We start from the raw sequence: 15,267 nt of genomic DNA on the forward strand, positions 1-15,267 counted from the left end.
AGTTGAAAATAAAAATGAAATACTCATTTTTTAAGGAAAATCCCTGGTAAAATCTTTTAATTTTAATCAATAACTTTATATTATGCACTACTACGTTATTTAAAATAGAAAAAACTTACAGTTCACTATTTTTTTTAAATGCACTTCGTGAAACTATCCCTTTTTATAAAATTACTGTGCATTACTGGATGTTGCAAATGTAATCCTAATTCTGATATCTGAATTTCGAGCTTTTGATATGGTTTAACTCATTTACTTTATCAATGTTTAATTCTCCTTCTTTTACAGTAAAATGATTTTAAGACTGTCATTATTCTTTATATTTTTTCTAGGTATACATTTTATAAAGTAGCTACTATACAAGTTCCTATTCTGTTGATTTGTCAATGATGCATTTGAAAATGTTCCCTGTATACATTTTTCAATGTGCACAGACTTATAAAGCCGGCTAGTAAATTGACATTTTGATTTTATTTTCCATAATTTAAGGTAACAAATACTGAGAATTATAGACCTGATAGACCATTTGTGATGACTTATAGATGAATTTTGCTACTAGATAGCTATGAAAGTTACAAACACAATTATCCTTGATTTAAAAACAATCTTTTAAGTTGGAGGTGTGTTGAATGATAATATTGGTTGGAAGGGTTTTATTTCTGATAGCATTGAAGAATTTCATGATATACCTCTCACATGGGAAGAAGGATCTAAGGTTAGTATATTAGCTTAGTTTAAATAGAAAGTTTTCTATCAGATGAAGATTGTAAAATAAAACAATGACAATCATGATCACCAATTGAAACTTTAATGCAAAGGGTTGAATCTCATAGGTTATTTAAAATAATAATATCCTTTTTTTATTGTGTTGGACAATAAATAACCCACTTTCGAGAATTAGTTTACACTTTTATCAGACTGTTTATAAAGAAATATTGCGTCTTTATTATTTACAAAGAAGTTGTATCAACTTTTTTGATTTTTATTTAAGATAGCTAGCCGGTCCTTTCAGTAAGTAGTAGATGTAAAATTTTTCATAGAATTCAGATATGCAATCGGTTTTTTTTGTAGACCTCTTATTTTTTAAGTAATTTAAGTTTTTTTAAAAAATAATTAAGTCGGTTTTAAGGTACTAAAACGCAACAAAATAAAAGAAGAAAATAGCCAGTATAAACAAAAATAGTAAGATCTTTAATTTGACACCTTACTTTTAAAATTCTGTTGAGTAATTGTTGAAAAAATCTATTTTTTTAACCTCGGTTTAATCAAAACATTAAACCTAAATATTTTCTCATACTGACATAAAAAATATGGGTTCATATATACCATTAGAATGAGAAAAATAATATGAATACATTGTAAGCAAAATTGAAAAAGTTTAAAAAAATTGTAATAAAAAATAGAAAAAATAAAAAAGTTATTTTAAGAATTGTAACTACTAAACTAGCCAATCACAAATCGCAAAAATTGACGAATCGGGAAGCTTTATCTATAAAATTAACCTATAGAATTGCCAGAAAAAAAGGAGAACGTTCATACAATATATACAATAGATACTACAATAAATATAGTGATATTAAAGAACATGTAAAGAATGAAAAATTATGAACAAATATGCATCAGTCTGTTTATAAACTTCAAAACAATGCAGTTAAAAATACATTATTGTTTCTTGTGTTTAAAAAATATCTGCTACATTGCATTGTCTTTTGTTTAGGTTTTGTTCAGGTTTGGTTCAAGCTAACCCTTTAAAGCCGAAAATTATGATTCTTAAAATAAACTTATTTTTTTTATTATAGTTTTATAAAAAATTTTCAATTTTGCTTAGAATAGATTCGTAATATTTTTCTGATTCTAAAGGTATATATGAACCCATGTTTTTTATGTCTGTTTGAGAAAATATTTAGGTCTAAAGTTTTTATTAAACCGAGGTTAAAAAAATAGATTTTTTCAATAATTACTCAACAGAATTTTAAAAGTAAGGTGTCAAATTAAAGATCTTACTATTTTTGTTCATACTGGCCATTTTCTTCTTTTATTTTGTTGCGTTTTAGTACCTTAAAACCGACTTAATTATTTTTTTAAAAAACTTAAATTACTTAAAAAATAAGAGGTCTACAAAAAAACCGATTGCATATCTGAATTCTATGAAAAATTTTACATCTACTACTTACTGAAAGGACCGGCTAGCTATCTTAAATAAAAAGCAAAAAAGTTGATACAACTTCTTTGTAATTAAAGGTGGGCGAGAGAAGGGCCATCTAAAGTTAATTGGATACTAATAAAAAAACCTGTTTCTAGCTTTGTTATTGTATTTGGTTTTCATTAAAAAATATTGCTTATTTTATCAATTTCTAAGTAACTATACATTGGTTTAAAGCAAGGATTATGTTAAAAGTCAGCTTAACCGTTAGGGAAAATCAAGAACTATGTGAAAAAGTTTAATTTTAGCTATAATGGGAGAACGAAGCAATTTAATGCACATTTTATATAATACGGAAAATTTCTTCCTTTCCCTTTACCTTATAAAAATTGTCGGAAAAAGCCGTTTTTAAGCAAACAAAAGCGCGTTTTGCTCTATCTGTGAGATATTATGAATGAGATAATGTTAAGATTTGATATTAAGATGAGACAAATTTACGTTCACAGTCCCTTTAACTTGGATAATTCTTCCAACAAACTTCCTTTAACAACTCCTTGGGTGAACTCGATTTTTCCTTATTTACTGCATTATGGCCTCATCAAAGTATTTATATTGAATTTACAAGCATCACACAAAAATAGTACCAGTTATTATGTTCAGCCTTATTTGATTTAGGTTCCCAACTGGTTGTCTGGTACCTATGTAAGAAATGGTCCTGCAAGGCTCAAGTTTGAATCTCCTAGGAATATTGCATCATTAATATTAAATGAAAACTAAAATAAGAATTTATATTTTTGCCTTTATTTTACAATGTGTGTCCCTTCTCTGCTTTTAATCTCCTTTTTAGTAGTGAAGCTACTCTATAGTTTAAAATGTCTTTCCGTCTGTTAGAGACAAAGTGGGGGAAACATGATTTTCTCGGCTCCTCTTCAAGATAGATGCCTGAAATTTTCAGGGATTAAATAACTTCATATTTTTAATACTCTCACTATGTTTCATTGAGATTCACTAATTGATTGGGGTGTTAATTCGATTCCTAGTTTGTTTAAGTTTTCAGGATTTTCTCAACTCCTATTCAAGATAGTTGGCTGAAATTTTCAGGGATTTTTTTAAAGGATGGGGTGCTGGATCGATTGCTATATTTCATGTTATACATTTTAAATGTTTCATGAACTATATCAGTTAAATTTTTTCTTTTACACTGCACTGCTCTAATGTTCATTTTCCTGGATGTTCATCCATTGTTTTTGAGTTTCGCTACTTATGGATGTTGTCATCCTTGTTTTCTTATCAATAACATATTATACTAGCCTACAGCTCACGTTGTTCGCTGGTCTGTAATGCTCTTAAGAATATTAAATATCCTTAATGGAAAGGTAGAAGTCTGATGCAATTATTAAGGTATAAAATCCGATCAGTTAAGAATTTGTAGAGGGCCCGATCTTTCAGGGTTAAGACAGAAGACTTATTTTATGTTTACTGACCAATGCACCTCTACTCTAAGAATAATATTGTCTGTCGGTCTATTGGTAATGCTCTTAAATAATTTCCCAGCTTTTATCGAAAATATTTTTTTGTGTACTTACTATGTCTGTCTGTTGTGCACCCTTTTTGCTTTCATTTGCTTTGCCTTTTATTTTTTTTAAATTCAAGAGCTTCTATGGTTATGGATGTTGTCATCCTTATCTACCTGTTAAATTTTAGTAGCAAAGTCAATTAATATTAAGTTAAATAATTTTATTCCTCACTTAGTCTGTTATTCTGTCTATAGTGCTTCGAAATAAATAAAATTACTGTAAGGGAAATGTTTATTTTCCCTTCTGCTATTTAATATAGAAGGTTAAATTTTTTCAGACCAATGTACTTCTGTCCGCCTATCCTTCGATCAATCAGTACTGCACATAAACATAATTTTATTTTCTGATATCAAAGACTAATTTGTGTGAAGATTTGTATGACCTCTGCACTGATCATCGTTCGTCTGTCTGTCGCTTATACCGCGTTTTCTTCTTTTAACTTTTAACTTTTGTGTTTTTACTTTTACTATTAGGAACTTTGCTACTTATGGATATTATGATCATTGTTGATGATTTTTAAACTTAGGGATCTTAGGAGATAATGTTCTATATTTATTTTACATCCCAAATGATGATAAACAAAGGTTTCTGTTAATTTAAGTTTGGACACTTCTAGTATGTATAGAACTGATGAAACACTGATTAAGTTTTTTTAGTCAACGTGGTTACTAAACTTTGGTTAACAGTGTAATTTACAGTCAAATGTTCCCTCCTTCCCTGAGGAAAAGAAATTTTGGTATTGAAACTATCCTTCTTCCTCTAAATTCATATGGTCTATTAGCCTTTTGGAGACATCATATTTTAATAGCTAAAATATTTGTTTTCTCAGCTGCCATCAAAATTAAATGGCTTAAATTTTTATTCAAGATTATAATGGAACATTTGCAAATTCCGCTGTTACTTAGTAGCGAAGCTTATTTATAATTCAAAATGTCCGTCCGTTCGTCTGATGGCTAGGATTAGGGGGAAATGTGATTTTCTCTCTTCAATTTTTCAATTCAATGCCTGAAAAATTGTGTAAATATTCCCTACATAGCCTGTCAGTGTGGACCTCATTTATTGGCCAGTTCGTTCATCCAGTAAGAGGGAAGGAAATGGGGTAGAAGGGTTGTATAATGTTAATGATCTATTTCTACAGTTGTTCTGTCCATCCGTACGTCCCTAAAAGAAAGTTCTGATTGTTAATTTAGGCATATTAGAATTGTTCTATTGAATTAAAACTTGACAATAAAATTCATGAAACTGTACTGCAATGAAGTCTAAGTAAATTTTTACCATTGCTATACATAGTTTCCCCATCACCATGACGTTAGTATGTCCAAATAAAATAACTTGTATTTAAGGTATTAAATGACATATTTACTCAAATTTTTGCTGCAATATAAATATTTTCTCTTTTAAGTGCAGTTACTCTATATTTCTTAATGTTCTTTAGTATTTAGTAGTTCTTTACGGATTTTGTCACCCTTGTTAATCTTTCTCTCTCTCTCTCTCCCCCCCCCCCTCGTTATATTTCTCTCTCTACCCCTTCTCTCTCCTTATCTCTCTCTCCCCCCCCCGTTCTCTTTCTCTCCCCCCTCTCTCTGTCTCGTTACTACGACTTTTTAATGTCTTACGTTAGAATATTTGTTTAACTGAGTATTCAGTAATTAGTTTATATTTTCACCCAATTTAAAAATACACGATTTAACGTTTTGCTTCCTTTTTTAAAATCATTTATTAAAGCTATTAAAATCCTAATATTTTTCATTTCAAATTTTCGTCCTGAAGGGGTTAAAACATTTAGTTCAATATCTGAACACATTTACGGGAGTGTCGCACGAATCAATTCATTTTAAAACTAAGTTTTCTAAGATATACTATTTTTAAAATTTAAGTTTTCTGCTTTAAGAATAGAAATCAAATACTTTAATGTTATTTGAATAGCAACATGAATTAAAAAAACTGAATTTATGATGCAAAAAGTAGAATGATGGGTATTAACGTTCTGGTCAGTGAGAGTTTAATAGGGATTATTGAAGCACTATGAGTTTTTAACACTATATGCTTGGAAGACTCGAGCTTGATTATAGACGTTTATTTCCTATATAGATCTGTCATGGATCTTGATGCAATAAAGCAGGCTGTTTTATACATGTTAAAAATTGGAAGATTTCATTAAATAAAAGTTGTCTCAAATATAGGTATTAAATAATGCTATACAGTATCTCTTGATAAACATTTATGTTTAAAAATAGAAATTTATTTATTTGTTTTGCCTCTATAGAATTAATAAAGTACAGCCATGGAAAAAATGTGCAGTTTTACAAATATTTACTTATTTTTGTTTTTCTTCTCAAAAATTGCTGCTATTGGCTTCAAATAAAACATAAATTTTTATTTGGCAAAACTTAATTTAAGAAATTTGAAGAAAAAAAATTATTTACTGAAGCACAAGTTAAATCAGACTGATCCTAATTATAAAACAGAAATATTACTGCAAAGACCTTTGAACTTGGAAAAACAAATATAAAGATAACAAAATACAATTACACCACTTTCTATAGCAAATTTTTTATCAATTGAAATAAAAGGATCTCTAGGTGTTTCTCTGTGTACCTAATGATCTCGCTAAAGGCGAAGCCGCTAGTATTAAATAATGATGTTGCTATTGCTTCAACCAGACGACATATGAACAGTTGGCTAGATGGATTTGCAAAGCTTCACAGTTTTAAATTTATTGGAGACCAGGTTCTGTTTTCTGGGAAAATGCTGGAACCACCAAATTATCTAGGTAACTATTTAAACTTTTTTACAATCATCCTACCTAAAGTAATACCTATCAGAAAACTATTGATTTTATTTCATCAATTTCATACAATTGATAAGATACAACCCTTCCATGTAAACTACTGTTAAACTTTACAGGAGGATAGCAATGGTTTGCAACAATAGGTGTGAGAGCTTAAAACATAGTCACCAGAGCAAATAAGACCTAGTTACACAGGATTTTGAAATGATACACTAGACAGCAATATTGGCACACCTTCAATACTGTTGGCATGCTATCAATGTTCTTTTTAAAATAGTTACTGGTTGAAGCAATTTTATAATTATGTAAATAAAAATTTAATTAGTTATTTATTGCATCAAATTATAAACAGCTTATGTACATTTTTATATTCAAAGAAAAATTTATATTATACAATACTATACATAATTTTTCAGTATGGCTGAGAACCGGTACTAATCCACTAGATATTTATTGGTTTTGAAGCAATACTGGAATAATACTTATTGTTGTGTTTAGCAAGTGTAGAGGCTGGTGAGTTAGTACCCCAGAGAACCCTCAACAAATTTGCTAACCCAGAAGATGAGTGGACTCTTTGGGAGAAACTTCAGATTGCTTGGAAGGTGCTTTTTTTGAGAAACATGCTCTACAAATCTTAGTGATTATGAGTCTGTGTGTCTGCTGTTCATTCTTATTTCTCCCTATATCTATACTCTTTAAAAAAATTTAAAGAAACAACTATTACTTATATCTTCTCATTTGATAAGAATAACTAAACTTTTAACTGATAAAACACAATTTCAACCAGTTATCTATAGGACTAGAAAGAAATCAGATAGATTAGGTATCATATCATACTTATATTTATTAGGAAACCTTTCTAAAAATATCCAACTTTTGGGTCATATTGTACAACACATTTTGTGTATATTCTTAAATAAATTGTATGTCTGTCTAACAGTAACAGAAGATCTAGCTAACCTTTGAATTGCTGTTATACAAATTTCAATAATCATAGTACTGAAAATTACTATGTTTAGCAAATAACTGGCACAGCGTTTGATACAAACAACCCAGCAGTGTGGAGAATCGGAGATAAATCAATTGAAAATGGTATCTACATGGCTGTCACAGATGCTCCAGTTCCTGTACAATTCAACATCTCAGATCTCTCAACAGTTGGTAAGATTTTATTGTACCAGAGCTACTAAATAAGATATCCTTATTGGATTTTTTGCCAGTTGATTTGTACTTTGTTTATGAACCCTATATTGTTAGGAAATGAGTTTTGTCTAAATTTTTGTTCTATAGGAGTTTAGGTCTTTTTTTTGTATGAAAACATCACCATTCACCTTTGGTCATTAAATCCCTATATTCTACTACCAATTTTTGTCTATAACAATAAATTCTTCTCCTAGTGGTTGCACCCTTAACATCTAGGGGCTCAATATACAAAGGGACAAGGAGGAGTAAGAAACAGCATAAAACCAGCCTTAGGCCTTTAGGCCTTATTAAGAAATCAGTAAATAGCCTAAAACAATTCTGGAACAATTGTGAAGCTTCCTAAAAAGGAGAAGTCAATCATTTCAGAAGTTGTTAGAATAAAAAAAAACCTTACTACTTTGTTTAGGACTGCCAAGGCCAAGTACTTACCCATTTGCCCTGTCAGGATGTGCACATTACATGAGAGAACTCAATACTGACAATACTCTTAGCTTTATGAGGAAGAAAAAATTTTCAGGTAAGCTTATAACATTAATTCCTGCTAAACTTTATTTTCATAACTTTATTTAATTATAAATTTTATGAGAATATTTCATATAAACTAACATTAACTGACATAATCGTAACATTAGTGTCAGTCTAAAATTTCAAAAACAAGTAATTCTCTAACTGAGTACAACAACAGGTCACCAATGACAATTATTGTGATAAAATCATTTTTTAAAAACTAAACAGTACACATTTCTGAACATTTTTTAAAAATTCATCCTTATCAGTTTTATCAATAATGTGTAAGGAATTCTTTAAAAATCCTTCACAATCTATAATAATATTCATATAAGTCAGAATTGCACTAGTCTTGGCCCAACTTTAAACCTTTCATTTAAAAAGTTTAGTAGCATACCATTGGACCACAAACAAATCCATCTAGAAGTATATAATCTATGACCACTCCTGGTGGAAGCTATAGATAAAACAAAGCTTTATCACAACAAAACCATATGAACAAGCGTAGATGGCTGACCAAACATTCACTCAATAGCAGAAAAGAGAAAAGTCGTCTTCTGCGTTTTTTCAAAACAATTTAATGAAAGTCTTTTAAATTATCACAAAGTGTTTCACTTATTTATTTGCTTCTCTTTTTTTATTTTTAGGAAAGCCTTACGTTGAAGTTCAAAGGTACCATCCACATCAAACATTTGAGGTATAGAATTTTTCTTCCTTTCAAAACCTGCTTTCAAAAAATGTCTTTAGAATGACTCGAACCCAACAAAACTATTACGTCAGATTACAAATATGATATTCTTGAAACTAAACTAATAATATAATAATTTCAGAATCCAGAAGTCATCACAACGTTTATTCCTCAGAAGTTTTCCTATGTGCACAGCTTTTCTATAACTGATGAGTTTGCTATTTTCTTCTTCTATCCAGTTGTTCTCAATTCTAAGGTATTTTTTATATGAAATAATATGAGGAACTAAAATATTTTAGAGAACTATAAAAAATACTAGTATCCAATGTTTGAATTGTTGGCATGTTAGCTTGGGATACTGCAATTTTAAAAATTTTAGGGAATTTAGATAATATTATAACCCAAAGTTTCAATTGTTTGCTTATTAATATCTATTATTCAATTTTGTACAAACAAGCACTGTAATATTTATTTTAGACAGCTGTCTGCGGATATTAAAATGAGAATTTTTAAAATTTAAGCAGTTTTGCTAGTTTTGGTTTTTAAAGCCATAATTTTTTCCATCAATTTTTTTGATCTGTAGAAGGGGAACTTTGTTTATCCTAAAGGGAAAGTACATCAAGTTATCATTCATTGTCTTATTCCTAATTCATTCCTAATTAATTGATTATATTCAAAACAAGGAAATGCTTTAGCAACAGAAAAAAAAGCTTTAATTTTCAACTGAATATCATTGTCATTTAGAAACTATTCACTGGAGACTTCCACACTTATGAGCTGATAGAATGGGTGGATGAACAGGGAATAACTTTTGTCTCAAGCATAATCAATTATTATGCAACAAACTAAGAACCACTATAGAAAAGAATGATTCGGATAATCAAATAAAACATTACAACTAATAAGGAATAAAGCAAAGATTGCTGTTAAATTTCTAGAGGAAAGTATAATGAAAAATACATATGTCATGAAGCTTAAGTTTAAAATTTAAATTATCTTAATCACAGAAGCCATTCAAAGTTTTCTGGAGGATCAGGACCTACAGGATAATATCTGGAACCTTAAATAGACTTGGACACCTAAATTGTTTTGTACAACTTTTATACTAAAGGATATTTCAATATTTTTAACATAGTAAATGCATTGATTAAGTTAAAAAATATGTATGCTCTTTACCTGGATTACCCTGCAAGGTTTTCTGGCATCCTGTGCGCACCAGGATGAAGATATTCTAATAAATTCAATTCTCAGTTATGTATAATCACCATATTTTAGTTACAGCTCTTTATCTTTTACACATAGAAAATGAGATCGAAAAAACAATGGGAAGGAAATTTAATGCCCTCCATCCGACTGTTAAGAGTTAACTTGAGCGAGTTATCTTTGGACAGGACACTGAAATCTTTGTAGTTGACCTGGCTACTGGAGCTGTACAGAATTTTACAACTGATCCTGTTTATTCCGCCCACCATGTCAATGCCTACAGAAGCTCAGAGGTACATAATATGATTTATCGTATTCATTCGAAACTGATTAATACCCGATTGATAAAACCAGTTCTCATCCATGCAAAAAAAAAACTGGTTTCAATCTTACAATTTTACATTCTATATCCGCGGAAAGCTGTTTATAATACGATGTGAGAAATAACTGTTCTCGTATTCATTTTAAACCGGTGATTAGAACCGGTTCTTAACAAAAAAAAACTATGTCTAGCATCGTATTATATCCAGTTTTCTACAAATATATACAAAAATGTACAATCATAAGATTAAAAACAGTTTTTTAGTCTGTGCCTTCGGCATCTCAGAGCTAAGAAACGTCCAAGAGTATGGGGCATTTTGTCCCTCTCAAAATTGAAAAAAAAAAACATTCGAATACCTACACCAAACCTTTGAAACTCCCAATTTAACCCACCTCATAATACAAACCTTAGATGTCTCTAAATTATCTTTTTAGGATGAACTCATAGTGGATTTATGTCCAACTCCGTTTGAAAATATGAGAGACTATTTGGTTTTGGGTAATTGTTATAACTTCAAATATAAAAGTTACAGGATGTGTGTCTGTCTTTGTGTAGCGAAAAAATTTGCACCGAAAAATTTTCTTTTTAAAACTAAAATTGAGAACGACTGGGAAATGGATCGACTTCCTCCCTCCCACCTCTAAAGTCCTTATGAGGCGTAGTCGCTTGTTACATATTTCTAGAATGAAAGAAGAAGAGTGAAGGACGCAAATCTCTATAGAATATCAGATGATATACAGATCAAAATAAACTATAAAAATGGATATAGAATATACGTGGATATTATGACAGGGGAAATTTTGTAGTCAATTTAGGCTGCTAATATGAACCTCATTTAGAAGCTAATTCGTTCATCCAGTAAGGAGGGGATGTAGTAATAGGTGGATGGGGGGTATAGTTATTTTGTTACCAGCTGCAAGAATCATTTTTTTAGAGTACAGTAAAATCTACAACCTTTAAGTAATAATATATTCATTATTCTAGATAACATGTTGAACCCGCCTATGGAGTCAAACTGGATTTCTACAAATCAGGAAGAATGCACGAACTTTGAGCTAATCTTGTAATCAAATAGATAGATCCCTGCCAAAATTAATCAAGAAGGATAAATTAAACAGTTTTAGATATCTTAATAAATAACGACTAAAGCAAGAAAGGCAAGAAAGTGCTTGGGTGTAAGAATGGTATGGGGGGAAAGGTATGCCTCCAGTTCGTCAGGGACTGTTCTTTTTAAGGAGGGTTTAGGTTATATACAATTTTTTGGGTATTTTTTAATCAACTATTAAATTTAGCATTCTTAACAGGATCTAGAATTTTTGAGATTCAGCATTAATTTGTCCGATGGAAAAGTTGAGAGAAATTTCTTCCCCAACCCCACAGAGTCCCGCTGGGTTAATCAGTTTGATTTTCCAGGTATCACCAATTAAATTACACAATAGTACCCAAAGTTTAGAGCCAATAAGAGGATAATGTAGTTATAAAACTTTGGGTACCCGTCTTATCTTTTATTTTGGTTAACTTAGATTACATACAAAATTTCTAGGGTTCGATAAATTTGATTTAATTTTCTGCTTTATGATATAACTAGTGGCTGCGCCCCTAACGTCTAAAGTCTCAGTATTCAAAAAATGAAGGGTTGAGATAATCGAATAAAACCATCCAAAGACTTAAATCTAGAACACAAAATTCCCTAAAACCATCCTGGGCCTAGTCAGCTGAATTTGAGTTGCCGATTGTGTACGCAGTTTTCTCGGTGTTTCCTCGTCCTATCTCAATATTTACTACTAACTAAAAAAGCTTCAAACTAAAAAATCTAAATTTGATTCGTTTATACATTCAAATTTTGATATTTTGAGTTTGAAGTTTTTTAGCTAGTAGTAAATATTGAGATAGGATGAGGAAAGACCGAGGAAACTGTGTACACAATCGGCAACTCAAATTCAACTGTCCTGGGGCCTATATAAAGCTTTCTTAAATGGAGTACTCATAAGAGTCAGAAGTTCTCGAAACGTAAGCTACAGACCTATTACTTTATATAATAGGATTATGTGTGGTATGCGGCAGCTCTGGACCATGCAGAAACCAAGACATTATAGTGATGCTACGCACCTAGCTAAATCCTGTTATTCTACAATTGTAAAGCCACCTGAAAATATGTCAGATAACAGTACTGATTTCATCTCTCAGTTGTCCTGCAAATGGAGGGAGGGGTGTTACCTCTCCCTCTCCCATCTTAAGCACCGGAACCTTCCCCTTCAACCACCAAGTTATCAGCACCACCTCAACCCTGAGGATAAAGGATCTAAACCTGCCCTCACCTGATAGAATCACCCCCACACAGACTGTTGTTGTCACAAGTAATCATCAAACCTTCCCTCTTTAGTACCCAGACCTACCACTCAACCCCTCTATGCTTATCTACCTATTGTGCTGCTCCATGGGCTATCCTGCCTGCCCCAGACAGGGATAGCCATCTACCTAACCATTGCAATTATCTATGTTTTACTGTATGATTTATCTTTAACTATCTTTATTCCTAATCCATATGTATTTATATTATGGTTAACTGTATTCTTAATTCCCCCCACCCTTTCCAGGGATGGGGGATCATGATTGCCCAAACTGACTATTGTATATGTATTATAATGCTTTTATGTTATGATTATTTATTCCTATCCATGTAGTTATTGTTTGTTGTATATAGCTTTAGTATCCTTTAAACCTTCAATAAAGTGACAACTGAAATAGATGTTGATTATTGTCTAGTGAATGCTAGAGAAGCGTAGCTTCTCTATAGTAAGGTGTCCACGTCTGTTCACACTGCCGTAGTCTTTATTCGAACTCTGGTGTCTGCCATTTACCCTAGGCGGATACCACAACTTTTGGTGACAGCTGTGTGAGATTACGGCGAACCACAAGTGTAGAGCAGACGCGCAGCTGAGGCTAAGGTACTCCCAGCAGTGAAACTGGCAAAACTGACACAAGCAACCTGAATTACCCACCCTGGACAGCAAGTCTAACTCTGCATCCGGCAGTTGTGGAAGTGAAACCTGACGAAGAACCGCGAGAAGCGCCGACATCTAACGGAGAATTGAGCGCTCAAAAGGCTGAAACAGGCCTGCGGACCGGCTGAAACAAGCCAAATAAGTGTAAACGGCTGAAAATAGGCCAATTTTACTGCAAGAGATAGCAGGATCCGAACCAGTGGCGCTAGCAGGACGGGACATTCCCTGCCGCCATCAGCTGGATTTGGATAAGCGGCGCTAGCAGGACGGGACATTCCCTGCCCCCGATAGGCTGAAACACGCCACATAGCTGCGAGCTGCGAGCCAACATACGAGTGTAGTGCACCAAAGCAGAGAAAACTACGTCAACTCCAAGTATCCTGAGAGGCTACAACGCAGCCACCCATCTAGAAAAACAGATATTATATCACATTGCAGGGATTACCACCCTGGTGTGATGGTTAAACAATAGATTTATGAGCAAAGATTGGCAAACAATTTGTTGTGTTGTGATAAAACTAAAAATAGAACAGGCTTGGATTTACTGTGTATTGTGATAACAACTAAAAATAGAACAGGGTTGGTAAACAAATCTGTTATGTAATTGTGATAAGGACAAAAATAGAAGCTAGATGTAATATAACAAATGCCCTGATACACAATCTAATTACCTCAAGCCTACAGCACAACAACAATACACCCCTTATTTCAGAGGAAAGGGAGGGGCTCACTCTCCATTGAAGAGAATACAATCAAGGTGATATAAAAATAAACCTAGGATTAAGGAGAGAGGGCAACATTACCTCATTACACAGTTGCCTCAAACCCACGGCATTCCCCCCTTCCTCACAGGGGGAACGGACGGATTTACCCCGTCCCCTCACGCGCTTCCCCCCCCTCCTACCCACACTTGACTAAGTCCGCCCGCGGTGTGGAGCTAGTGACCAGGAACACAGAGCGCCATTTACGGGTAGCGCAACGGAGTGCGGAAATATCATAAAATTCAACGGACAAAGCGGACCAACGAGAGAGCGAGTTGAGGGATAAGTGCGCGTTTTATCTGTGTGCGCGGATTGATGGTGCGTAAGCGCGCTGCACGGAAAGGAGATTTCACGCACACACACACACACACACACACAGGAGAGGGACCACTCTATAGCATACAACAGAGATATTTTTTTAGGAGAAAAACTTGCAAGCTCCTCCCTCCCTGTCTACAGTGTGATAAGGAAAACTAAACCAGTTCCTTAAACCCGCTCAGACCCTCAACATCTTCCTAGCCCTACCAACCCTACTTCAAAGCTGAGTGGTTAGTGAAACAAATATATGTATATATAAATACCCAAGTGATAAATAATGTTGTTTTTTTGTATCATGGGTGCAAGTAAGTGAATACTAACCTCACCAAACAACACTGGAAACTGATATGGTAACTGAACGAAAGTACGCCCACCCTGTGGACATAGCCTGACTTGCTGCCCCACACTGGGCAGTGGTGGTGTGTACCTGGACCATCGACCCTCATAGTTGTGAACTATATACAGAGGAAGCGTGATTTTTTTTGGAGCAAGGAGGAAAAGCTAGCTAGCTCTGGGGATATTCCTATACACGTATATATATATATGGGCGTGTAGCCATATATATATAGATAGCCTACCTATCCATATATCTACTAGCGGATACGCTCCTAGAGACATCTGTGGATACCTAACATATTCCCCGTTACCTTTAAGCTAAGATCCGCTGGTTACCACAGAAATCAAGAGTTATACTGGAAAGGAGAACAACTCAGGCTCAACAGTTAAACAAGACGCTGGCACCAACAGAC

The 15,267-nt window shown here is 32.9% G+C and overlaps 1 protein-coding gene across 1 annotated transcript in view; it reads left to right on the top strand.

The window, feature by feature from the left end:
• Positions 1-203: 203 nt before the first annotated feature.
• The window catches only part of LOC145332188 (beta,beta-carotene 15,15'-dioxygenase-like), a 31,545-nt gene continuing 16,481 nt past the window's right edge, over positions 204-15,267 (top strand). The window contains exons 1-14 of the mRNA XM_080177146.1: positions 204-332; positions 615-715; positions 2,819-2,884; positions 6,382-6,493; positions 7,010-7,113; positions 7,531-7,672; positions 8,121-8,231; positions 8,869-8,918; positions 9,052-9,165; positions 9,654-9,706; positions 10,297-10,405; positions 10,869-10,932; positions 11,419-11,465; positions 11,736-11,847. Coding sequence (XP_080033272.1) covers positions 293-332; positions 615-715; positions 2,819-2,884; positions 6,382-6,493; positions 7,010-7,113; positions 7,531-7,672; positions 8,121-8,231; positions 8,869-8,918; positions 9,052-9,165; positions 9,654-9,706; positions 10,297-10,405; positions 10,869-10,932; positions 11,419-11,465; positions 11,736-11,847 — 1,225 coding nt within the window. The 5' untranslated portion in view covers positions 204-292. The remainder of the gene's footprint in view (positions 333-614; positions 716-2,818; positions 2,885-6,381; positions 6,494-7,009; positions 7,114-7,530; positions 7,673-8,120; positions 8,232-8,868; positions 8,919-9,051; positions 9,166-9,653; positions 9,707-10,296; positions 10,406-10,868; positions 10,933-11,418; positions 11,466-11,735; positions 11,848-15,267) is intronic.

This window comes from Acartia tonsa, chromosome 11 (genome assembly GCF_053477335.1).
Source record: "Acartia tonsa isolate MP-2025a chromosome 11, ASM5347733v1, whole genome shotgun sequence".
NCBI classification, from domain to species: Eukaryota; Metazoa; Arthropoda; class Copepoda; order Calanoida; family Acartiidae; genus Acartia; species Acartia tonsa.